Below are 25,412 nucleotides of genomic sequence, written 5' to 3' on the forward strand. Positions count from 1 at the left end.
GGTGATGATGGATAGGATGGGGGGGGGGGTGTTGGCAGGGGGAAAGACGAGGAGCTCGGTTTTGGAGAGGTCGAGCTTGAGGAAATGTAGCGACATCCAGTCTGAGATGTAATTTAGGAGGTGAGTGATGCGGGCGGAGATAGTGGGGGTGAGGAGAGGGGTGTCGTCAGCGTAGAGGTGATAGTTGAAGCCGTGAGAGTGTATGAGTTTGCCCAGGGAGGAGGTGTAGATGGAGAAGAGAAGGGGTCCAAGGACAGAGCCTTGGGGGACCCCAACAGAGAGGGGGAGGGAGGGGGAGGTGGCACCATTGGAGGTGACACTGAAGGAGCGTCGGGATAGGTAGGATGAGAACCAAGAGAGAGCAGTATCTCTGATGCCAAGGGAGAGTAGTTTATTAAGGAGGAGGGGGTGGTCAACTGTGTCGAAGGCCGCAGAGAGGTCCAGGAGAAGGAGGACAGAGTAGTCGCCCTTGGCTTTGGCGTTTAGTAGGTCGTTAGTGATTTTGAGGAGGGCAGTTTCAGTGGAGTGTAGGGGACGGAAGCCGGTCTGTAGAGGGTCAAGGAGGTTATTGTCTGTAAGGTGGGAGCTTAGGCGATCGTAGACTATGTGTTCAAGGAGCTTGGAGGTGAGTGGCAGCAGGGAGATGGGTCAGAGGTTGTTGGGGTCCGCGGGATCCAGGGAGGGCTTTTTGAGGATGGGGGTGATATGCGCGTGCTTTAGGGGGGAGGGGAATACGCCAGTAGAGAGGGAGAGATTGAAGATGTGGGTGAGGGAGCGGATGAGGGAGGCGGGGGGTGACCGGAGGAGTTGAGAGGGGATAGGGTCCAGGGGGCAGGTAGTGAGGCGGGCTTCTGAGAGGACTTTGGCGACTTCCTCAGTAGTGACAGGGCTGAGGGAGTGCAGTGCGGGGGGGGGTTATGGTGGGCGGGGCATTGAGAGAGGTGGGGGGCAGTGCGGTTGTGAGGGCAGAGGAGGGGGGAGATGAGGGGGTGACGGGGGTGAGGAGGCTAGGTGGGGAGGTAGATTGCAAGTTGACGATGTCCTTACGGATAGCGTCAATCTTGTTGTGGAAATGGGTGGCAATCTCGTGGGCGGTGAGAGAGGTACTGAGTGGAGGAGGGGGGGGAGAGAGCAGGGAGTTGAAGGTGGAGAAGAGTCGGCGAGGGCAGGAGGAGAGGGTGTTTATTAGGTTAACAAAGTAGGCCTGCTTGGCGGCGTGGAGGGAGGAGGTGTAGATGAGAAATGCAGATTTGTAGAGGGAGAAAGTATGAGGGGACCTGGTTTTGCGCCAGTCTCTCCAGTGCGCGACTGCAACGTTTGAGGCGTTTAGTGCTGTCGGTCTGCCAGGGTTGAAGCGGCCTGGGTTTGATGATGCGTGTGGTTAGGGGTGCCAGAGAGTCTAGGGCAGCTGACATTGAGTCGTTGTACAAGGTGGTGGCTATGTCAGGACATGACAGTGAGAGGATGCTGTCGTGTAGGCGGTCGGCGGCAGAGTGGAGGGGGGCCGGGTTCAGGTTGCGGAGGTTGCGGCTGGTGATGGTTTGGCGTTTTTGAGGGGGGGAGTTGGGGGAAGGGGAGATGGAGAAGGTGATGAGGTGGTGGTTGGAGAGAGGGAAGGGGGTGTTAGAGAACTGGTTGAGGGTACAGAGGTGGGAGAAGACAAGGTCCAGGGTGTTCCCTCCGATGTGGGTGGAGGATTGCGTGTGCTGTGTGAGCGCGAAGGAGGAGGTTAGGTGGAGGAATTGGGATGTGGCCGGGTTGTTGTCGTTGATGGGGATGTTGAAGTCCCTGAGGATGATGGTCGGTAGCTAAGAGGAGAGGAAGAAGGGGAGCCAGGCGGCGAAGTTGTCCAGGAAGTGGGGTATGGATCCGGGAGGCCTGTAGATCATTGCGATCCTTAGGGGGGTGGGTGAGAAGAGTCGGATGCAGTGCGCCTCAAAGGAGGGGAAGGAAAGAGAGGGTGGGTTAGGGAGGACCTGGAAGGTGCTCAGCGGTGAAAGGAGCAGGCCTTCTTAAAGGAACAGCTTCCTTTTCTTGTTTATTGGTCCTTAAATAGTAATAATGGACTTGGTTAAATGTTTGTGGTTATCCTGTGTAGAGGGAAGGGGAAGAAAGTGCACAGACCTCCCAGCATCTACTGACAAGGGAAGTTATAAAGTATAACTGAAGCAGATTTTTGTTTGTTTGTTTGTTTTAGATAGGAGGATAAGAATACCAGGTTTTATCGTTGTCTGTGCCTCTGTCAGGAAGGTTCATGTACCTGTCCTAGTAACCATTATAACTGGGAGTTAAGAAAATACCAATTTTTGGTTTGTTAATAGAATATTATTATTATTATTATTATTATTATTATACAGTATTTATAAAGCGCCAATAGTTCACTCAGCGCTGTACATTACAAAGGGGGACAGAACATGTGACAGAACAATACCAATACAATGCAAAACATGAGGGGATCGAGGGCCCTGCTCTTTCGAGCTTACAATCTAGAAGGGATGGGATAGTGGTACAGGAGGAGATAGCTGTGGGGGATGGAGTGGTAGGAAGAGTGGAGGAGGTCAGCAAGTTAGCAAGGGGTGAGGTAGGCTTCCCTGAGAATAGAATAGAGAGGACTTTTCCCAATATAGACGCTAGTTCTAGTGAACCTTGTAACACCTTGGGATTCGCACTCTTTGGAAGAATTTCTACTCACTTCCTGTCCCAATGGGACAGGAAAAAAAAACTAATGGGGTTATAACCTTTCCTTTCTCTATCCAAAATGGAACCAAAAAGTTTTGGCAATTGGTCACAGATTTTGAATGTGGCTTAATGACCATCTCTCCCATTGGCCATGTCTGTGGGTACCTACCGATCATGATATTGGCACCCACTCTAGACAGAAACCCATCACAGTCTTTAAGTACCTATTGTTTGCTTAAAGAAGTGCACATCGTTAAGGGGAGAAATTTTGGTAAAATTGACATTGCTTGCAGAACTACCATCAGTTAAATTTTACAGCAGCTGACACTCAGTTTTGCCCACTGAGCTGCTTATGCAAAATTTGGTCGATCTACTCTTTTCTTTTTTGTTCATGTGTTTGGAAGGTTTGTTTATTGGTGTATCTAAGCTAGTTTAGGTGATTACCAGGGGCGGACTGACCATTTGGAAACTCGGGCACTGCCCGAGGGCCCGGGGTCAGTAGGGGGCCCCATGAGATGCCCCTGGTACTTTTTTCATAGGCTTTTTTGAGTTTGGGCAAGGACACAGGGGCCCCATGATCCCCTATTGCCCGGAGTCCCCATGAGTAGTCAGTCCGCCCCTGGTGATTACATTTAGTGTTCTTAGTATTAGTGTCTTTTTCTTTTTGTGTATTATTTAAATATTTTTCTTTTACTTCCCTTCTGTGAAAAAAATGGTCCAATAATGGGTCAATTTTTGTAACAAGAAGCCCAATGTGGGCAGCTGGAGCTTCTGTCACTCTTGGGAGCCAGTTAAAGCCTACTACATCCTTAAAAACAAACAACAAAGATGCTAATTGACCTTTCCAATGGACTTCAATGTATTTCACTAAAACAGCATCATTTTACTGAATTCTCCCAATTTTTGCTGGATTTTTGGGGAAATGAACATTCTCAATTACACTTACCCTCACTAGCACCTGTGAGGGCAGACATTAACGCCGACTGTTACCATAAGTGCAGAAGAAATCATACTGACTCTACTGTGTTCCTTTCAAATGACTTTTCTTCCACCAGATATAGGTTGGAGCTTTGTGAGATGAAAAAAAAATCATTGTAAAAAACCATGCAGGTGGTGCTGTCATTCTTTAGATTCTCATGAAACTTCTTCATGAATGCTCTTTTACAACAATAGCATCACAATGAATTTTTCATGACCTCGTTGAACATAAAAAAAATCCTCCCTAAGCCATGTTCAAGGCTGCCCATCAATGGACTTTTAAGATGCCCATTGATTGTGATGACATACTGTTGACTTGGTGTGTCACACACTAGCACAATCTCTTTCTATAGTGTATTTTCAGTTGCTTTAAGTAAAGAAGTGCACTTATACATTGTTAGTTGACAATGCCAAACCAGTCTACTTGAGCAGACATACGCTATAACAGAGAGGAGATCTATGAGCAGACAAAAATGCTACTTGTCAAGGAAAGCTTTGCTTTGATGAAGCCCATCTACAGCCAGCACCTTTTATTTTGTTTCAGATAAAGTAGTGAAAATTCAGAACCTCTGTCAGGTTTTACTTGGTCTTTGTTCCCTCTGAGGGGGATTCCTTTTCACTTTCAGTCCAGGTGTAAAAAGACTTTTCTAATGTTTACAATGGTGTAAATAAAACTTGCAGTTGCAATTTTAAATGATTGATATACAGTCACCGGCCACTTTATTAGGTACACCTGTTCAATTACTTGGTAACACAAATTGCTAATCAGCCAATCACATGGCAGCAACTCAATGCATTTAGGCATCTAGAGGTGGTGAAGATGACTTGCTAAAGTTCAAACCCAGTATCCGAATGGGGAAGAAAGGGGATTTAAGTGACTTTGAACAAGGCATGGTTGTTGGCACCACAAGGGTTGGTCTGAGTTTTTCAAAAACTGCTGGTCAACTGGGATTTTCACGCACAACCATCTCTAGGGTTTACAGAGAATGGTCCAAAAAAGAGAAAATATAGAGTAAGCGGCAGTTGTGTGGATGAAAATGCCTTGTTGATGTTAGAGGTCAGAGAAGAATGGGCAGAGTGGTTGCTGTGACATTCAGATGGCAGGGTCAGAATTTTGCATAAACAACATGAAAGCATGAATCTATCCTGCCTTGTATCAGGCATGGTTCAGGCTGGTGGTGGAGGTGTAATGGAGTGGGGGATATTTTCTTGGCACTCACAAGGTGTACCTAATAAAGTGGCCGGTGAGTGTAAAATACATGGTTACTATACAATTATTTACATTTTTAGAGGTGAATCCCAGGCAGAGAGGGGTTGTCTAAAAGGTACACATTCATACAGTGATGTAAACATGCCCTGTGTTGCGCTTAGAAATACATAAAATTGCATTCAAACAAATCAACCTTAACAGGTGGAAATAAGTCCAAAATAAATACAATTCAGGTGAAAAGTCCACTGTGCTGTATTTTCCTTCAAATACCTCCATCATTTCCAGCACTCCGGCCATCCACACTGAAAATTTGCATACCAGAGAATCAGAACACAGGAGGTCTCATAAGGCTTAATAGTGTTCCCAGATGGATGAATGGCTCTTCCCTCTTGTCTGACTAGTGCAGGCCATAGGCGGGGAGAAAACCGGCCAAAAAAAAAAATTGGCCGATTTTCGGATCGTTAGTGGGGTAATCGGTCGGCCATTTTTCATGATTTTGGCACTTTTTTTTGTCGGTCATGTTGGAAAAAAAATTGGCCAATTTTGTCGTTCGGCTGATTTTCGAGGCAATGATGGACAAATCGGCCGATCTTTTTACTGATTTTAAAAAATGCACATGAGCAGTGACCAGCAAGAAGAAGAAAAAGAAGTAAAAGAAAAAATAGAATATGAATAAGAAGAAGAAAGAGAAGAAATAGAGTATGAATAGGAAGAATAAGAAGAAATAGAATATGAACAAGAAGAAGAAAAAAAGAATTTCAGTCCGATATTATATTTGACATTTAAAAGTATAGTAACATTGTATCTATTTGTATCTGAATAGAAACATCTGTATACGAAATGGATACAAATAGATACAATGTTGCAACCTTTTCTTCTTATTATTCATATTCTATTTCTTCTTTTCTTCTTCTTATTCATATTCTATTTCCTCTTTTTCTTATTCATATTCTATTTCTTCTTTTGCTTCTTCTTATTCATATTCTATTTCTTCTTTTGCTTCTTCTTATTCATATTCTATTTCTTCTTTTGCTTCTTCTTATTCATATTCTATTTCTTCTTATTATTCATATTCTATTTCCTCTTTTTCTTCTTCTTCTTCATATTCTATTTCTTCTTTTCTATTTCTTCTTTTCTGCTTCATATTCTATTTCTTCTTTTCTACTTCATATTCTATTTCTTCTTTTCTACTTCTTCTTCATAGTCTATTTCTTCTTTTCTACTTCTTCTTCATAGTCTATTTCTTCTTTTCTACTTCTTATTCATATTCTATTTCTTCTTTTGCTTCTTCTTCTTCATATTCTATTTCTTCTTTTGCTTCTTCTTCTTCATATTCTATTTCTTCTTTTCTATTTCTTCTTTTCTGCTTCATATTCTATTTCTTCTTTTCTACTTCATATTCTATTTCTTCTTTTCTACTTCTTCTTCATAGTCTATTTCTTCTTTTCTACTTCTTCTTCATAGTCTATTTCTTCTTTTCTACTTCTTATTCATATTCTATTTCTTCTTTTCTACTTCTTATTCATATTCTATTTCTTCTTTTCTACTTCTTATTCATATTCTATTTCTTCTTTTCTACTTCTTATTCATATTCTATTTCTTCTTTTCTACTTCTTATTCATATTCTATTTCTTCTTTTCTACTTCATATTCTATTTATTCTTATTATTCATATTCTATTTCCTCTTTTTCTACTTCTTATTCATATTCTATTTCGTCTTTTCTTCTTCTTATTCTATTTCTTCCTCTTATTCATATTCTATTTCTTCTTATTATTCATATTCTATTTCCTCTTTTTCTTCTTCTTATTCATATTCTATTTCTTCATATTCTATTTCTTCTTTTCTGCTTCATATTCTATTTCTTCTTTTCTAGTTCCTCTTCATATTTTATTTCTTCTTTTCTACTTTTTCTACTTCTTCATATTCTATTTCTTCTTTTCTTCTTCTTATTCATATTCTATTTATTCATATTCTATTTCCTCTTTTTCTACTTCTTATTCATATTTTATTTCTTCTTATTTATATTCTATTTATTCTTTTTCTTGTTCATATTCTATTTCTTCTGTCAAATATAATAGCGGAGCTCTCTGCAGGGACACCGCTATTATATTTGCTGGCTGTAGACGTGACGAAAATCAGCTGCCCTTTTTTTTACCAATGGTGGTAACGTCAGCAGATTGAATGACCGATTTTTCGTTTTTCTAAAAAAAAAAAAAATGGCCAGTTTTCTCCCTGTCTATGGCCTGCTTTATAAATGGCACCATACACTTAAAGCAGATGTCACATGCAGAGTTAGAAAGTGGAATCCATATACTGTAGTATTTTTCAACATTTTAAAACATAGTAAAATACTCACAAGCAAAGATGTGAAGAACAAGCACAAAGACAAAACACCACCTGCCTGAGCCAGTGTGATGATGTCACTGTGTAGCTCCACCCTACTACGTTTTGTCCATGTTTTGTATTAAAACTGAATTTTAGATACTGTATGGCTATTTTTTTTGTTTACAAACTTTTTTTATTGACGGATAGACTTCAAAAACAGCACAACTTCATGAAGTATAGTATACATCAAGAAAAACGCACATAAGTAATAAACAGTATTATAAAACACAATCATAGAAAAATAAAGTTCAAGTACATGAATGAGGTAGTTAGTAAGATATGCAGAACAACCAACAAAGATTCAATACCAATCAATTTATGATAGTCCATCAGTCAAACAGTAAATGCCGATGTGTATTCCAACCATCCCATTTTCTGTTGAATACGTGCATCCTATCCAGCAATGTATATTAAATACGTTCCATGAGCAGCACCACATCTACTCTCTGCAAAACAGAGGCCAAAGGTACCACTGGTGACTTCCAATGGAGGGAAATGGCCAATAAGGTAGAGACACAGTGTGAATCAGCCTCATTACATTGGCTTGGATCCCCGAAATGGGAGCACCCAATAAACAAACTTGCATAGACATATTGACCAGAGTATCCGCCAAGGCAGAGGCCACCTCAGAAACTTTACGCCAGATCAAGGAAAGACCAGGACAAGCCCAAAACACATGCATACTTACATTGGGCCAAGCTAGTCCAATGTAACTTGCCATACCTAAACTTTAGTAATGAATACATCATTATTTATTTTTACAGCAGGAGATTATAAAACAGCACAAGGAGCCAATCAGGTATGCTGTATTTCAAGGAGTCATGTTACTTAGTTACATAGTCAGGTTGAAAAAAGACACAAGTCCATATAGTTCAACAACTAGAAACAAATAAATAAATAAAAAACCTTCATATACACAATCCTATATCCACAGTTGATCCAGAGGAAGGCAAAAATAAAACCCCTATGAAGCATGGTCCCATTTGCTCCAGCAGGAGAAAAAAATATTTCCAGATCCCTCAGGAGTCATTTGAGTATTCCCTGGATCAACAATCCCTGGTGTTAAGTAGAATGTTGATTGGAGAGAGATGAGCTCATCAGCGTGCTGCTTGATTGTGCTAATTGTGTACAGTACACTCCAACAAATGCCACTTCCTGCTTAAGCCAGGCCATAGATGGATCGAATCTTGGCTGGTTCAGCAGACACCGGTCAAGATTCCATCCATCTATGGGGAGGCTATTTGTACCCAAGTTGATCCATTGATTGACTTGGGTACAACCAGCCTGCTGGATTTTTTGACATGCATTTACGATTGGTGGCTAAAGCCACTAGAAGTTATCATTGTATTCTGCCAGCCAGTAGGGCTTCCTGGTGGCAGACCACAATAGTGCTGCAGGAAGAATTCGCCCATTAACACTGATTGTGTTGATGGGGGAATAGAGCCCCTATGGGCTTGTTCCCCAAGAAAGCTTGTTTTTTTTTTTAAAAAACAGATTTACTGGTCATACCACCAGATGAAAATAAAAGAAAGAAAGCCTAAAAAAAGAATGCAGCCATCACATCTAAGAATTGGTAAGCTGCAATATAATAAATATTTGCTTTTGGGTTTAATACCACTTTGAAGGGTATGTCCAGCCAAAACTTTTTTTTCTTGGTTTTGGATAGAGTGGGCAACAAGGGTTGCTGATTTTCTTCCTCCCTTCCTGACTCTCTGTCCTGGTAACAGGCAGGGAGCTTCAGATATCAATAACAACTTGATGGGGGTTCTATTCCTTTCCTACTTTATCCAAAACTAAAAAAAAAAAAAAAAAAAAAAAAAAAAGAGACGTTTTTGGCTCATACTCATTAACATAGTTTTTGTTATAAATTTATATGTAACTGACATCATTTATGAATTTATTTACATCCACAACAATGCCACACATACATATAGTACACAAAGTGCTCAATTTATCAGATGCAAGTTAAGCTAACAGTGAACGTACCCGTTTTTTTTTTGTTTTGTTTTTTTGCCCTCTGGAAGATTTACCGCCGTTCCTGACCAGGCCATTTTTTTTGTGATACGGCACTGTTACTTTAACTGATAATTGCGAGGTCATGCAACACTGTGCATAATTTCAGGTACTTATATAACGCCAACAATTTACACAGCGCTTTACATATATATTGTACATTCATATCAGTCCATTACTTCAATTCATGCTATACTATGTTGCAGACAATTTTTAATGCAAGGCTAGTGTCTTTATAAACTAGTTACAGGTGTGATCCTTTCGAAAAACAGTATAAAACCTTTTTTTTAGTAAACTATTACGTAAATATTATTTTACTAATTTGGGTAAAATGTACTGGCACTGCCCTCTTACACACAATCCTAACACTTAAGGTAAAGCAGCAAGTTGAGTTTTTATGGGGTTGGCAAAAACTCTGAATTCTGTTTGCATACGTTTTGGAGAGGAGAAAGTTAAAGTGACACTAAGCAATATTCTTGCTCTTCAAAAATAATCCATACACATCCAATACTTAAAGTGGTTGTAAACCTAAGACATGAAATACAGTATGAACAAAGCATATCCCTCTATAGTGTATAGTTGTATCAATGAAGAGTACTAAGTGTAATTTCTGTCTGCTGCTTTATTCCTCTGCTATCAGCATGGATTTCCTGACACCAAGAGAAAAATGGTGGCAGGGGAGGGACCTCCAGCAGATTGGAAGCCTCAGCTCTGCTCCTGTGTGCTGTGTGAAGGGTTGTGTCCCTTCCCTCCAATCAGCTCTCAGAGCTCTCTTCATTGACCTCTGCAGAGTGTAATTTCATCTCTCCACCCCCTTTTTTCTGGGCGAAAGAAGAATTGGCCAATGTGACTGCAGCAGTTGCTAGAACAGCTGGATCTTTATACAGAGATACTGAACTTGGCATATAAATCTACCTTGCATGCAGCTGCTCAGAGATACTGTCTCCTGCAGAGTTAGCAACATTTACAATAAGAATAGGAAGGAGGGTCTCTTCGAAAGGATCAAGAAGACATTTTAACATTTTATTGGCTGAACACCTGGAGGCATGGCCAAGGAAGTGGGTGTTATTTTAGGTATGGCTTGTAGTGTGAAAGTAATATATATCCTATCATTGGTGTCCATGGCAGCAATGGTAACCCCAGCGTTGGTCTAAGTGGCTGCAATTATGTCCCTTCATTGGTGGTCATTTAAAGGCTGTAATAATACCTCTAAGCATTGGTGGTCAGTGGCATGCTTAGGCTGCATTAAGACTGCCCCCTAGCATTGATGGTCAGTGGCAGGCTTAGCAAGCAATAAGGACACCCCAGAATTGGTGGTCAGTGGCAGACTTGGGCTGAAACAAGAACACCCCAGCATTGATGCACAGTAGCAGGCTTAGACTGCAATAATAACCCCCCTCCCCAGCATTGATGCTCAGTAGCAGGCTTAGACTGCAATAACAACCCCCCTCCCCAGCATTGATGCTCAGTAGCAGGCTGACTGCAATAACAACCCCCCTCCCCAGCATTGATGCTCAGTAGCAGGCTTAGACTGCAATAACAACCCCCCTCCCCAGCATTGATGCTCAGTAGCAGGCTTAGACTGCAATAACAACCCCCCTCCAAAGCATTGATGCTCAGTAGCAGGCTTAGACTGCAATAACAACCCCCCTCCCTAGCATTAGTGCTCAGTGGCACGCTTATGCAGCTATAAGAACCCCACCAGCATTGGTGCTCAGTAGGAGGCTTAGACTGCAACAAAAACCCCCACCAGCATTGGTGCTCAGTGAAGTAAAGCAAAAAGAAAGTGTGCACCAACCTTGCGCATTACCTCAGTAATTCTGTGATTTTATTAAATCAAATATATATACTCACAAACAAGGATTTAAAATAAGCATTTACAGAATCTCAAAGGAACTAAGGAGTGTAGAGCCAGTCACGTCATGAGGGTAGACTCTCAAAGTGAGCTGACGCGTTTCGAAGGGAGACCCTTCTTCATCAGAGCTACTATTTTAATAGTAAATATTTTATTTAATAAAATCACAGAATTACTGAGATAACGTGCAAATTTGGTGCGCTCTCTCTTTTGCTTCACTTCACAGTATCAGTCGGGGGTTCTCCAGCCTTGTTGTAGAGCTGCACATCCTTCCATGTATTGGTGGATTTGTTTTGAGGTTCCTCGATTCCTCCACCCCTGGTTTGAGTCCTAGAGCTCAGGAGGTGTTATCTTTGTATCTGCTTCCATTATCAGGTCTAGGCTATAATAACAACCCCCCACCCCAGTATTGTTCAGTGGCAAGTGTAAGCTGTGATAACCCCCCACCAATGGTGATCAGTGGTAGGTTTCGGTTGCATCAGTAACCCCCTCCCCTCAGCATTGGTGGTCAATGACAGGTGTAGGCTGTAATAAGAAGCCCCCAGCATTTTTGCTCAGTGGTTTACTTACCTGCGCACATAATCCCAGGCTGCTGCCTCTACCTGTTTGCAAGAACTATTTTTTCTGTGGACAAAGATTACTCTTATAGTTCTGGCTTCTTTCAGAACTGGATGCTGAAATGTAGAGCACATCCCAGCACCTGGCACACCACTACATGTTGGTGATACCCAGTGCAGACCACCCCCACCCCCCTGCCAACATTAGGTACCCCACTGATATTATCTTGTAAAACTATCAGTTACATTATACATAGCCTGAGCAGGGTTTTGGGAAGGGCCCAGCAGGCTCCACCCATTACAGGCTGTCTGCAGAAAACTACCCGGGGGGGGGGGGGGGGGACTTTACTCCTGCTAAAATAAAGTCCATTAAATCCTAATTCCAGCTAACTTTTTTTCAGTTATTATTGGGTAAAGTGTCAGGTGTTAAAAAATGTTTTCTTTTCCTTCTTGCAGCTCAATTGGAGAGATTATTACCTACAGGAAGTGTGTGTGGAGGGGAGTTTGTTATTGGGAGAAGAAGGCAGGCACATACAGCAATAAAAACATTGTCAGAAGTTCTATAATATTGATAAATTGGTCCCTTAGGTTAAATATCTTGGATGTGGTGCTCTTTAATGGGCCCCACCCATACTAATGCATGCAACTATTTGTGTACAACAATGGTTGTCCTCTTTATAGCATCTTTCTCACACTAAAACTACACTTTTCTGTGTACAAATGTGAGAAGGGTTAGGTTAGTGAGGAGTTACACGTAGGGGTTAAGGGTAAAGGATATCTGTACTTTTGAAAGAGAATTTGTATGCAGTGCACTCATGTAACCATCGGAGACCACAGACTCTTAGAAGCAGAGAGTTCCTGAAAAAATTTACACTACTACATGGCAATTTTCCCACTACATTTGATACCCAAAAGTCATCAAATGTCATCAACATGACATCACCAAAACCAGAAGTGGCAGTTTAACATATTTTTCCTTGACCTTAAGCACTGTTGTATGCATCCAATTGTGGAAAGTAGAATACACATTTAGAGAGATGCCTAAATCCTTTCTTAGTTCCGATCTGAAATGTAAACACAGTGATTTCCAAGGACTGCAAGTTAGTCTGAACGTGGAGCTGAGCTTTAAAATGACCCTGTTGCAAAAACTATTGCTGCTATCCGTAAAAGCAGGCTGTAAAAATCTTTTCTGGCTCTAGTACCACCAATCACCACCTGTTTCACAAGTTCCTGTCCTCAGAAGTCAATTGGGAAAACCAACACTTCAACCCTGGGTCCACTGCAACTCTCAGTTGTTCCTCTCTCTGACCTCACATCATCTCTGTCTCTGGAGGAACCAGTGAGTGCTCCAGGAGACCCAGGAGGCACTCCCAGAAGTAACAGCTTCCCAGCAGATTTCGGGGGACAAGAACTCATGATCAGAGTGGTGTTTGTTGCCCTGAGCACTGGAAAAGGAGATTTACTGCTTTGCATATAACAGCATATTAAAAATAGTTTTGCATGACAGAGCCACTATAGGATTAGGCAAATCCAACACAGCAAACACTTTACTCCTGCGCTAGGAAAGGACTCAGTAGACCCAATAGGAATGTTCTGGAATTTTCTGGAATATGCACTGCTTGCTGCCCTCAACAGACCGGGGTGGTCCAAATACACTGGATACAAATGGAGAAACAGAATGGACATATTAACATATTAACACAGGCATGTCAAACTGAACAAGATGTATGATCCAAACAACATCTGAGTCCATACGATGGAACTCTGGATGATCAGCTGTCTAACGAGTTTCGAGGACACAACCTCTTCCTCAGAGGTTGTGTCCTCAAAACGCGTTAGCCAGTTGGTCATCAAGGGTTCCATCATATGGACTCAGATGTTGTTTGGATCATACATCTTGTTCAGTTTGACATGCCTGTGTTAATATGTCCATTGTGAGTATGATACCTATTTTTGTTTCTTCAATAAATTATTTTAAACGATAATGCACTAGGTCGGTGCGCCCTTTTTCTGTTTCTCCATTTGTATCCACTATAGGATTAGGTTAGGAGTTAAAGAATAATTAACACAAGAACAAAAATGTAATATATTGCAGCCATTGGAGGAACCACCATTGACTAGAGTAGGACAGGAAAGGTAAGCTCAGTGCCTTGTTCTTGGCTCATTATCTGCTTTTTGTCCTCAGCAAAGTGATCTCCTTCCAAAACCTAACTTATGCAGGCTATACATGGGTTGAATTCGGAACAAAATTTATTTTGAAAATCATAACTAAGAATTTTCTTTCAAATTTAGCATATTTTTTTTTTACTAATTTTTATTAAAAATGCACAAATAAATGTACAATCAGAGAATTATTCTGTAATATGCAAACAAAAGCACATTCACAGAAATATTCTGAATACTTTGGAAATTTGGCAAGTAACAGATGGCATAATGCCAGTTAATATATAACCAAAACTGTAAATAATACAATAGCTCGACTTCTAGAGAAAAAGGGTCATTGTTGTGCTCGCCCATGTTCTAAGCACAATAAGCTGGAAGGCCTGTGCCCAAAAAAAACTTGTCAGCCAAGTCCCGTCTGTGACTATTAAACCGTGTGTTGATGAAGTATTAAATATAGCCATCATGGCAATACACAAATAAGGGAACTATGGGTTGAATCCGCTATGAAGAAAAGGATTCTGCCGTGTCTTGTGTATCTAGCCAGGATCTCCAAATTTTAAAAAACTTCCCCAGATGCCCTCTAGCCTGATATGTCAGCATGTACAAAGGCAAGGTTTGGTTTATTCATTTTTTCAAAAAGCCTATGCGGAGGCTCAGAAGAAAGCCAGTGGAGAGCTATTCATTTCCTAGCATAATATAACATGAGCCTCAAGAACTGATTTGGACATGGCAGCAGGGGTGGATTGAACATTGGGGTACTCGGGCACTGCCCGAGGGCCCGGGGTCAGTAGGGAGCCCCATTAGATGTCTCTGGTACCTTTCATAGGCTTTTTTGGGTGTGGTTTGAGTGTGAGCGAGGACACAGGGGCCCCATGATCCCCTATTGCCCGGGGGCCTCATGAGTTGTCAGTCCGCCCCTGCATGGCAGAGATGTCTAAGTCCTCAAACACACCCAATAAGCTCCATTTAGGGTTGCATATATTTGGGAAATCAAAGGTATCAGATATAAAGGCTGTAATACTCAACCAATAAAGGTTGAATGCTATCACAATACCACACCATAGTCCCTCTTACACATAAAAAATAAAAGTTGTGCAGTATAATTTCATAGTTTCATAAGAGGAAAACACAGCAGCCTCTTTTGCTGTGGTAGTGTTCTTAACCGCTTTCCATCCGCCCTATACCAGATATACTGCTACAGGGCGGCACGGGTGTGAAAAATCATGTATATATACATGATTTTGCATGTCCAGGTAGGGGGCGCGCGTGAGGTGCTCGCGTGCCCTACCCACACTGTAAAACACAGGGTCCCAGCCGGTGATTGCTCGCCAATGCCTGGTGATTGCCGAGCATCTCCAATAGGGGGGAGAACTGTTTGTAAATAAAACAGTTCTCCTCCCTGTCAGCTTGTGCACACTGCTTTGTATGGCTATGCAAAGCAGTGTGCTTACAGTGAAGCACGCGGACACCGCCCCAATGTAAAACAGCACACAGTTAACCCTTTGATCGCCCCACATGTTAACCCCTGCCTGCCTAGTGCCATTAGTACAGTGTCAGTGCTTTTTATTAGCACTGATCACTGCATTGGTGTCACTGGGGATGTCAGTGACACCATGTCAGTTCCCCCCCAGTGTCAGAATGCCAGCCGCAGTCTCGCAACTATAAGTCGCTGATCGTCGCCATTATTAGTAAAACTTAAAAAAAAATTAAATCCCAGTATATATACCACCATTTGTAAACGCTATAACTTTCACGTAAAACAATTAATTTACACGTATTGGGATTTTTTTTAGCAAAGACATGTAGCAAAATACATTTTGGCCTAAATTTATGCCGAAATTAGATTTTTATTTAAATTTTTTCATGTTTAATAGCAACAAGTCAAAAATGTTTTTTTCTCAAAATTGTCGGTCTTTTTTTTTTATAGCGCAAAAAATAAAAACCGTACAGGCAATCAAATACCACCAAAAGAAAGCTCAATTCATGGGAAAAAAAGGACGTAAATTTAATTTGGGTGCAGCATTGCAATAACCGCGCAATTGTCTGTTAAAGTAACGCAGTGCCGTAACGCAAAAAATGGCCTGGTCAGGAAGGGGGGTAAATCCTCTGGAGGGTAAGTGGGTAAGTTGTGGGAATAGCCACCAGTGATTATATACCAACAGGGCAGCATAATAGTACAGTCTAAGGTTCTAGTGTGGTGCCCCCCTGTGAAATAGGAAACTAACTCCTCTAAAGAAAGTCTAGCTGTCTTGGGGAATCATAGGAAGGTGGATAAAATTGAATCAATATCTCTGAATAGCTTTTTGGGAACATAGACTGGGGAGTTACACAGGCTATATAAACATTTTGGAAGGAAAATCATCTTGAAAAGATTGACACATCCCAGCAGTGTAAGGGGGAGTTTAACCCACTTTGGCACGAAAGGAGGAAATAATGAGCAATAAATTGTCATAAAATGTAGACACTGGCAGTTGAATTTCACATAATTTAGTGGGCTGCAGCATCAGCCGATTTTCGTGTGGCTATTAAATTTGAGTGACCGGGCATGTTGGAATTTTTTTTTGAAAACAAATAAATTTCTAATCAATGATGGGAGAATCCTGTGAGAAATACAACTGAAATAGAAATGAGAGTGAGCTGTGACCTGGAAAGAAAAGAAGATTCCCAGCCATGAAAATTCTTTTCTGTAACAACATGAGGTGAAATTGAAGGCTTGTTTGGTTGAATTTTTGAAGTCAATGGTGGCACCATTGGATTACAAAATGCACAAAAGTTCAGATTTTCTAAAGAAAATACGTTTCAGAATTCAACCCATGTATGAGCTGCATTAGAGTTCCAGTACTGACTAATTAACCAGAGCTAATGGCAGCTGTGGGACAAGCAGCAGGAACTTGCTGACACAACTGGTAATACTGTACATGGATATTCAGTGTCCATTGTCAGCAGTAGTCTTCCAACATAGTCCCTACCCTAAGCCACACCCCTCTGATGCATTTCACCCCAACTGGACTTATTCGTAGAGGTCGCTGTTGGTCTACTGACTATGCTGACAGCTCTCCAGCTCTCAATGATGTTGGCATGCTTTATATGGAGACCACTGGCATAATTTGTCACAGGTGCTACCAACAGAAAATGGGGGAAGTCATTATGAGGCCCCATAGTCTATAGTTATACCCTTGATTGCAGCTTGCCAGTCATTTAAATGTGATGGCTGCATTATTTTTAACTTTTCAGGCTAAGAACATATGTGAAGTCCAGCCTGGGTGACAGCCACAGCTTCCTCCACAGATACAGTAGCCACCAAGGAACAGGAAGTGTGTTATTTACAGGAATACCAAGTGGAATTTCCAATTGCCTACTGGACACTTTTACCCCAGTTTTCAGCTTTCAGCGTTGTTGCACTTTGAATGACAATTGCGCGGTCATGCAACATTGTACCCATATTAAATTATAATATTTATAATATTATAATATTTTCCCACAAATAGAGCTTTCTTTTGGTGGTATTTAATCACCACTGGGGTTTTTATTTTTTGCACTATAAACAAAAAAGAGCAAAAATATGAAAAAAAAGTTCTTTGTTTCTATTATAAAATTTTGCAAACAGGTAATTTTTCTATTTTAACTGATGTGCATTGATGAGGCTGCACTGATAAGCAGCACTAATGGGCACTGATGAGGTGACATGGATAGGCAGCACTGATGGGCACTAATGAGGTGGCATGGATAGGCAGCACTGATGGGCACTGATAGGCAGCACTGATGGGCACTAATGAGGTGGCATGGATAGGCAGCACTGATAGGCTGCACTGATGAGGTGGCACTGGTGTGCATTGATGAGGAGGTACTGATGATGCTGCACGGATATGCAGCAATGATGGGCACTGGTAGGCAGCACTTATGGGCACTGACTTGCAGCACTGATGGGTGGCACTGCTGGGCACTGGTGGGCGGCACTGATCATCAGGGCACTGTGACATTTGAGGAAAGTGCTGCCAGTGATTTACTTTGTGATCTGCTGTGTCATTGGACTGTGTCAGAATGCGCCCCCACGCCCCCCCAGGACGTCAGAACGTCCTCCCAGAACTGGACAACCGCGCTGTAGCCATCTTTTGGCTATAGCGCGGTTGTAAAGCGGTTAAATGAGAAAAAAGCCTGAAGGAAGAACATTTAATGCAGTCACCATATCTGGTGGACTGGTAAGCTGAAATCAGTACCAGAACAGGGTCGTCCAGTGCCCAGGGCAAGGATCCAGAATTGCGTCCACTCCCCCACTGTCAATGCATGCTGTAGAATGGGTGTACAATCCTGCATCATTATTTGCCCCCTTGCTTCTCTGCGCCCAGGGCAGCTGCCCTTCCTGTCCACCCCTTGTCCCGGCCCTGGCTGAAATATACAGAATTGCATTTCAGTTTTCGGGATTAGATACTGTATGATTTAATGTCATGTATTGGATTTAGGGTTTAGGTCATCCTTTCTCAACCAGTGTTCCATGGAACCCTAGGGCTCCTCCAGATGTTTCTAGGTGGTTCCTTGAGCAATGAGTAACTTCTGCCTCTCAGGTGCTCTTTTTAGCTACTTGTAAGGGGGGATTCTTCTCAATAATCTCATCACGGAGCATTCTTCCTAGTAACCATCACACCAGTGTACTGTGAGTTGTAGATACTGTATAGTATCTATAGTACTGGGCCCAGAAAGTTATTTCAAGTGTTCCCCCATGTTAAAAAGGTTGAGAAAGAATGTTCCAGGATAAGGGTTAGGTTTAATTCTAGTGATACATTTATAGTTCCTTTAGTTCAATCATCTAGGCTTATCTTGATGTTAAGGATATACTAGTACAGTAAGCTTATTTTTATCTTTTAGGTTTGAGAAAATAATTTTTTAGTGTGTAATAAATTTTTCAGGCATTTATTATTTGTAAACTTATTTCTGGCAGCAGTTTTTATGTAAAAAAAAATTTAAAAATTGTATCTTTTTCTTCTAAAGGTATAGTATGCAAATATCAACTTTTTCTGTATGGCTCGGTTCACACTGCTGGGATACGATTCTCAGTGCGATGGTTGTGCGACTTTGCATATTCTATGGGGCCAAGTCACACTGTAAGTCTCACCAAAGTAGCTCCAGGCTGAATTGCATTGATGAGAATGGAAATCATTGAATATAATGAGTTTTCCCTTGTCATGCAAATCTGTGGGACTCCAGTCACACTAGAAATCGCACTGGTGTAGACCAGCACTGAAAATGGAAGTGAAAAAATAATTTATCTACTGGCAGGATCAACCAGTAACAAAACTTTTACAGGGGGAAACTCAGAAAAGCAAAAACTGCTGTGGTAATGCTAGTGACTAGGGGTAGACTGACCATTTGGAAACTTGGGCACTGCCCGAGGGCCCGGGGTCAGTAGGGGGCCCCATGAGATGCCCCTTGTACCTTTTTCATAGGCTTTTTTGAGTTTGGGCAAGGACACAGGGGTCCCATGATCCCCTATTGAGGGCCCGGGGTCAGTAGGGAGCCCCATGAGATGCCCCTGGTACCTTTTTCATAGGCTTTTTTGAGTTTGGGCAAGGACACAGGGGCCCCATGATCCCCTATTGCCCGGGGGCTCCATGAGTTGTCAGTCCGCCCCTGCTAGTGACTGCATCATTAAAAGATATATAGTTCCACTTGAGACCTGATTCACACTAGTGCATTTATAGATGCATCTTCAGTCACACAGAATCTCACGACGATGAGAAATCACATTATTTTCAGTGGTGCCTGTTCACATCAATACAGTGCAGCACAGCAAAATTTGCATGTGCTACATTATGCGGTTGCAGCGCAATTTTGGCTCCATAGACTTCAATGGAAGCACACCAAAAATGCACGTACGTGTTTTTAGTGCACTTTTAGCAGAGTTTGTCGTTTAAAATCCAGTCTCCATAAAAAAAAAAAAAAAAAATGCAAAAAGCATGAAAAACGCATTTTAAAAAATGCACTACAAAATTGCACTGAAAACCGGATCAAGTTTCAGCTGCACTAGTGTGAACCGAGCCTACAAGACCACATAAGCATCCATATTTGATTTTGGTTATGTTAACTGATGAGTCATACTATCTTTTGATTGGCAGGATGGAAAGAGATGCCACATTTGTCCAGAAGAAAGCAGAAAGGGCCACGCTGCGTGTACACCTGAGAGAGAAGTACAGACTGCCACAAGTAAGAAATATAAGGCTGGGCTGTATACCATTGGAAGTGCACTGCTGTTTATTGCCTACAAGGCTGCTCTAGGCATTTTTCTTTTTAGAACAAGGCTGCTCTAGGCATTTTTTTTTTTAGAAAATTACTTAGAACCCCCCAAACATCATATATTTTTTAAGCCCAAGAGAATAAAACGGCGGGTGCTGCAATTATTTATGTCACGCAGTATGTGCGCAGTGGTTTTTTAAACACAGATTTTTATAGGGGAAAAAAATACTCCTTAATGAATTTTAGTGCACACAAACACAATATAATATCCAATTTTTTTGGTAAAATATAAAAGATAATTAAACAAAAAATGTGATATGCTAACTCCTCCAAATGTGAAACATAAATTTAGAAAAATGCAATATCAGTCCATAAAGATATAAATGTTAAGTTGTATCAGTGCAATCCAACATATATAACTCCTAATGTCGTGCTATCATCCAGCAATATTGAGTTATAGCCCCACTCCCTGCTCACCTTGAAGTTTGACCTACAAATTATAATAGGCCAAATGCACTTTTAGAAGGACTGTGTAGCCTCCAAATTTCTAATCCATGTAGTGTTCCTTCCACTTGCTCTATCTTCATTGGACCTTTAGCTACAAAACTGTGCATGAAAAAGCAAAAAAATATATACCGTTTTTAAAAAATTGTAAATTATATGCACTCAGATATACACTCACATAAAAAAAAAAAGAAAAAAGAAAATGTGCTCCAAGATGCAATAATCAAATGTTTGCATTTCTCCACCGTGCAAGCTAATCCATAGTGTTTCCCATCACCAAATATGTGCACCATACACTCACCTTCTTCCTTGACCTATTAGGTAGGTCATAAATACGTAGGGATACTGAACGACTACTGCTGGTCCACTGCTGGCCTTTACTGGCTATTTCCTTTACTCTGGCTCTTTAAGGGAGCAGACTCCAGGATTTCCAATGGATCGTATGGTATATGGTCAGGAGGGAAAAGAACAGATCATAGTGCAAGTAAAAATAAACTCACAAGGATAGTAAAACAGCAAACATGAACATAGCCATCAACCAAATGGTTCCTCACATCGCTCGTGCTGGTTTGCGCAGTACCGGAAGTGAAATCACTAGGCTCCGCCTAAATAATTGCTTAATTATTTAATTTAAGTGAGGATACACTTGACTAGGAAGTTCAGCAATCTCCTCCTTCCTTTATTGTATTTAGGGTGTATTTCACAGTCAACTGTTAGTGGTATTATAACAAAGTGGAAGCAACTGGGAACAATAGCAACTCAGTCACAAAGTGGTAGGCCATGTAAAATGACAGAGCGGAGTCAGCGCATGCTGAAGCGCACAGTGCGCAGAAGTCACCAACTGTCTGCAGAGCCAATAGCTAAAGACCTCCAAACTTCGTGTGGCCTTCAGATGAGCACAACAGTGTGTAGAGAGTTTCATGGAATGGGTTTCCATGGCCGAGCAGCTGCATCCAAGCCTTACATCACCAAGTGCAATGTAAAGCGTCAGATGCAGTGATGTAAAGCACGCTGCCACTGGACTCTAGAGTAGTGGAGACGTGTTCTCTGGAGTGACCAATCATGCTTCTCTGTCTGGAAATCCAGTGGACATGTCTGGGTCTGGCAGTTGTCAGAAGAACGGTACTTGCCTGACTGCATTGTGCCAAGTGTAAAGTTTGGTGTAGGGGGATTATGTTGTGGGGTTATTTTTCAGGGGTTGGGCTTGGCCCCTTAGTTCCAGTGAAGGGAACTCTTAAGGCGTCAGCATACCAAGAGATTTTGGACAGTTTCATGCTCCCAACTTTATGGGAAGAGTTTGGGGATGGCCCCTTTCTGTTCCGACATGACTGCGCACCAGTGCACAAAGCAAGGTCCATAAAGCCATGGATGAGCGAGTTTGGGGTGGAGGAACTTGACTGGCCTGACCTCAACCCGATAGAACAGATTTGGGATGAATTAGAGTGGAGACTGGGAGCCAGGCCTTCTTGTCCGAGACCTCACAAATGTGCTTCTGGAAGAATGGTCAAACCTTCCCATAGACACCCTCCTAAACCTTGTGGATGGCCTTCCCAGAAGAGTTGAAGCTGTTATAGCTGCAAAAGGTGGGCCAACTCAATATTGAATCCTATGGACTAAGACTGGGATTCCATTAAAGTTCATGTGCATGTTAAGGCAGGCGGCCCAATACTTTTGGCAATATAGTGTATGTTACACTCTGGTGAACTGGTGGTTCTTTCCGGATATTGCCTCCTTTTGGGCCCGGTTGCAGTCCAGGGCCTCCACAGATTTTCCAGATACTTCCACTTTAAAGGAAAACTTCATCTTTTGACCAAAAATAACAAATGTACATTTTTTTGCAGGTAAAAACATTTGCATTTATTATTTTTGGTTGCAGGAGGCTGTAAAGCATTGCACCAGCGATTAGCAGATCGCTGGTGCCATGCAGGTCTCCTGCCAACCTATATATACATGTATATTTTCTTGCCTATATGGGATGTACGGGCAAGCAGATATACTGACCATAAGATTCAATTAACTACCATGGCACTCCATAGCGCCATGGTAGTTCACTGAGAACTCTGTGAATGAATGAGGCAGCGCTGCTTTTAAAAAGGGACAGATTGTACAGGGGACCTCTCCCCATACTGCTGTTGGGGGGTGAACAGCAGGCAGCAGTGGTAGCATTGGGAATATGTTACATGTTCCACTCTAAAAAAGGGGTGGAACATGTAACATGTTCCCAAAGGTGAACATATCCTTTAAGATACTTTCTCCAGCTCTCCCCCTTCTTTCCTCTTCCTCTCAGCCACTGATCTTTCTCCACCTCCTATACATGAATGACGTCACACAGTCAGCCCCGCCACTACATGTTTCGTCACAGGGTCACATGACTTCATCAAACTCTTGTAACATAAATCATTGTAAATTCCCACAAGCACAGAAGCAATGTGAATACACACATGCCCTTTACAAATGTAGGAAGTGAAGGTCATAGAAATGTCCACAAAGCAAAATATGATGTAATCTGAAATACAGCCTGGCTTCCTCTAGTTAGGGAAAGCCCATTCACCAATCAGGTTTAGGCTCACCACCTTTGCTGCAAAGCTGTTCTTTGGTTATACCACAGGGCATTATTTCTAATGAAGTATTTTTTATAGCTTTTATTTCACAACACACCTCACAGTATAACCAAAGAAATTTGTCTCTTGTGCCTTAGTACATTTTCTGGAGTAAAGAAGGTCATAGATTGGCACTGGATGAGGGTGACCTTCATGAAAATACAATAGCCTCACCATTGATATCACCATTCATTTTTTGCTGCACCAAACAATCCCATGTAAATCATCATTTCTTTGTTTTCACAGAGCGAAAAAGATGAGAACCAAATACAGATGGCTGGAGATGATGTGGATCTTCCCGAGGATCTGCAGAAGATGATGGCTGATGATCAAGTTGAAGAGGAAGAGAAAAATTCTTTTTTGGGCCAGATCCAAAACATCCAGAATATGGACATGGATACCTTAAAAGAAAAAGCTACAGCCACATTCACTGAGATCAAACAAGCGGCAGAAGAAAAGTGTCTGCTGATGTAGCCTGAGTTCAATCTGGAATCAAATATGCTCTCTTTGTTTTTGATTTCCAAGAGCTAATGAATGGAGAAACCTGTCATCAGCATATGACCATTCTCGGGTCCAAACTGAGAAACTTTGACTTTATGTTACATTTTAGCATGGTAAAGAATCAATGCTGCTGGAACTCAGGAGAAAGAAACTCTTAATATTTCTAATATGTTATTCCAAATGACGGCGATATAAAGTTTGGTATGTTTTATGTTATTTGGAAGAAGGGAGTCATGAGTTCTCTTCACTATTGTAGCACTAATTAATTATATAATATACTATTTTATGAGTGGGATCTGGACAGGGGCTACTAAGGTAAGTATATAAAAAGACTCATCTGATCTATTTACAGGTATGTAGGGTTAGCTAAAGACTGGCAAAGGTCTCTCCAAGAACAATGACCAGGATGATAGTGCTTTCTTTGAAGGTTTTGCCTGAGAATTCAAAGATTTCCATTAAGTGTGAGGTGCCCCATCCTTGCCCCACTACCCCTAGGTGCATTGTATCAATTTGCTGCCACTTCATATGGGGAATACAAAAGAGGTTCCTATTGGCCAGAGCTTATGGACGTACCTGAAGGGGTGATAACTGCCTACTGCTGAACGCTCAGGTAACTCTGAAGAATAATACTTACCTGTTTAAAGACTTAATACTTCAGTGTGTCTATCAGTACCAAGTCATTTGATGCTGAGTGCCTATGTCATTAAAGGGAATCTATCATGCAAAATACCCATGTAATAAGCCTCAAATGCAATCTTCTAACTTCCGTGCTGAATTCTAGGGCAGTGAATCCATTTAAATGAAGCCTACAGCAGCCAATGATGGAAGTCAGTAAATTCTGCCTTGTTTCTTCATGTCCTGTAACTGTTGCCCAGTGGTGCATCTTTTGCTTTATGGAGAAATAGCTAATAAATGTTAGCTCTCCTCTAAATAAAATGACTATAACAGTTGATTTATCTCCATGTATATCGCTAACAGTTTACTTCACTGAAACAGTTTTTGTGTATTTCTTAAGAGATTTCAGCGGTAAGACTTTCACAACAAAATTCCCCATACCATCCAACTGCTCTGACAACTACAAATCCTCATGGTGATGTCACCCTTCCCTTCTGAATTTGCTGTAATTTAAAATTCACAATCCAGCAGAAAGAGAGTGACACCCTCCTCACAGTCATCTGTGTGGAGCCAGAAATGAAAAATACTGTGGGGAGATCTCATCAAAGGGGTCTCAGGGGGTACATAAGGAGTTTGAAGGCGGTTCAACGCCCAAGTAATAATGAAGGTTGAAATATGGTTGGGTGGTTTCAATTACCTGAGATAGTTCTTAAAGTACACCAGTGCCCAGACTGTGGACATTAAATTATTTACTTAGTCTTGACAAGCAGTAAAAGAACTCCACCTCTCTAGCTGCTTGTGTTGTGAAGTGATTGATTCTCAGAGATCACAAAACAGAAACTCAAGAGGTTTGTGCATATGGACATTTCTTGGCATTTTATATGCTTAGTGTAAATTTCCTGGTGCTTTTCAGCGCTTGAGGAGACGTAGAAGCTGCGTTCAGCCTTCCATATAAGTGAATGGCTATACGTGGCAGCGTTCCTGTAAATTACATTGACACTGCTTCCTTGCATGGGCATTTACCTGTGCATGTGTGTACATTGCATTTCCCAAACATGTAAGTTAAGTAAAAGCATATTTTAGTCCGTGTCAGTCTGAACTGTAATTTTAGTGCCCGCCAGCA

At 41.6% G+C, this 25,412-nt stretch overlaps 1 protein-coding gene across 1 annotated transcript in view; it reads left to right on the forward strand.

Moving 5' to 3' along the window:
• The window catches only part of CPLX4 (complexin 4), a 37,837-nt gene extending 13,213 nt beyond the window's left edge, over positions 1-24,624 (forward strand). Inside the window, exons 2-3 of the mRNA XM_089689417.1 lie at positions 19,952-20,039; positions 23,420-24,624. Of these exons, the coding sequence (XP_089545543.1) occupies positions 19,952-20,039; positions 23,420-23,647 (316 nt within the window). The 3' untranslated portion in view covers positions 23,648-24,624. The remainder of the gene's footprint in view (positions 1-19,951; positions 20,040-23,419) is intronic.
• Positions 24,625-25,412: the final 788 nt, after the last annotated feature.

Source organism: Staurois parvus, unplaced genomic scaffold, assembly GCF_062004578.1.
Source record: "Staurois parvus isolate SC_StPar_1 unplaced genomic scaffold, SC_StPar_1.0 ptg000475l, whole genome shotgun sequence".
In the NCBI taxonomy this organism is placed as follows: Eukaryota; Metazoa; Chordata; class Amphibia; order Anura; family Ranidae; genus Staurois; species Staurois parvus.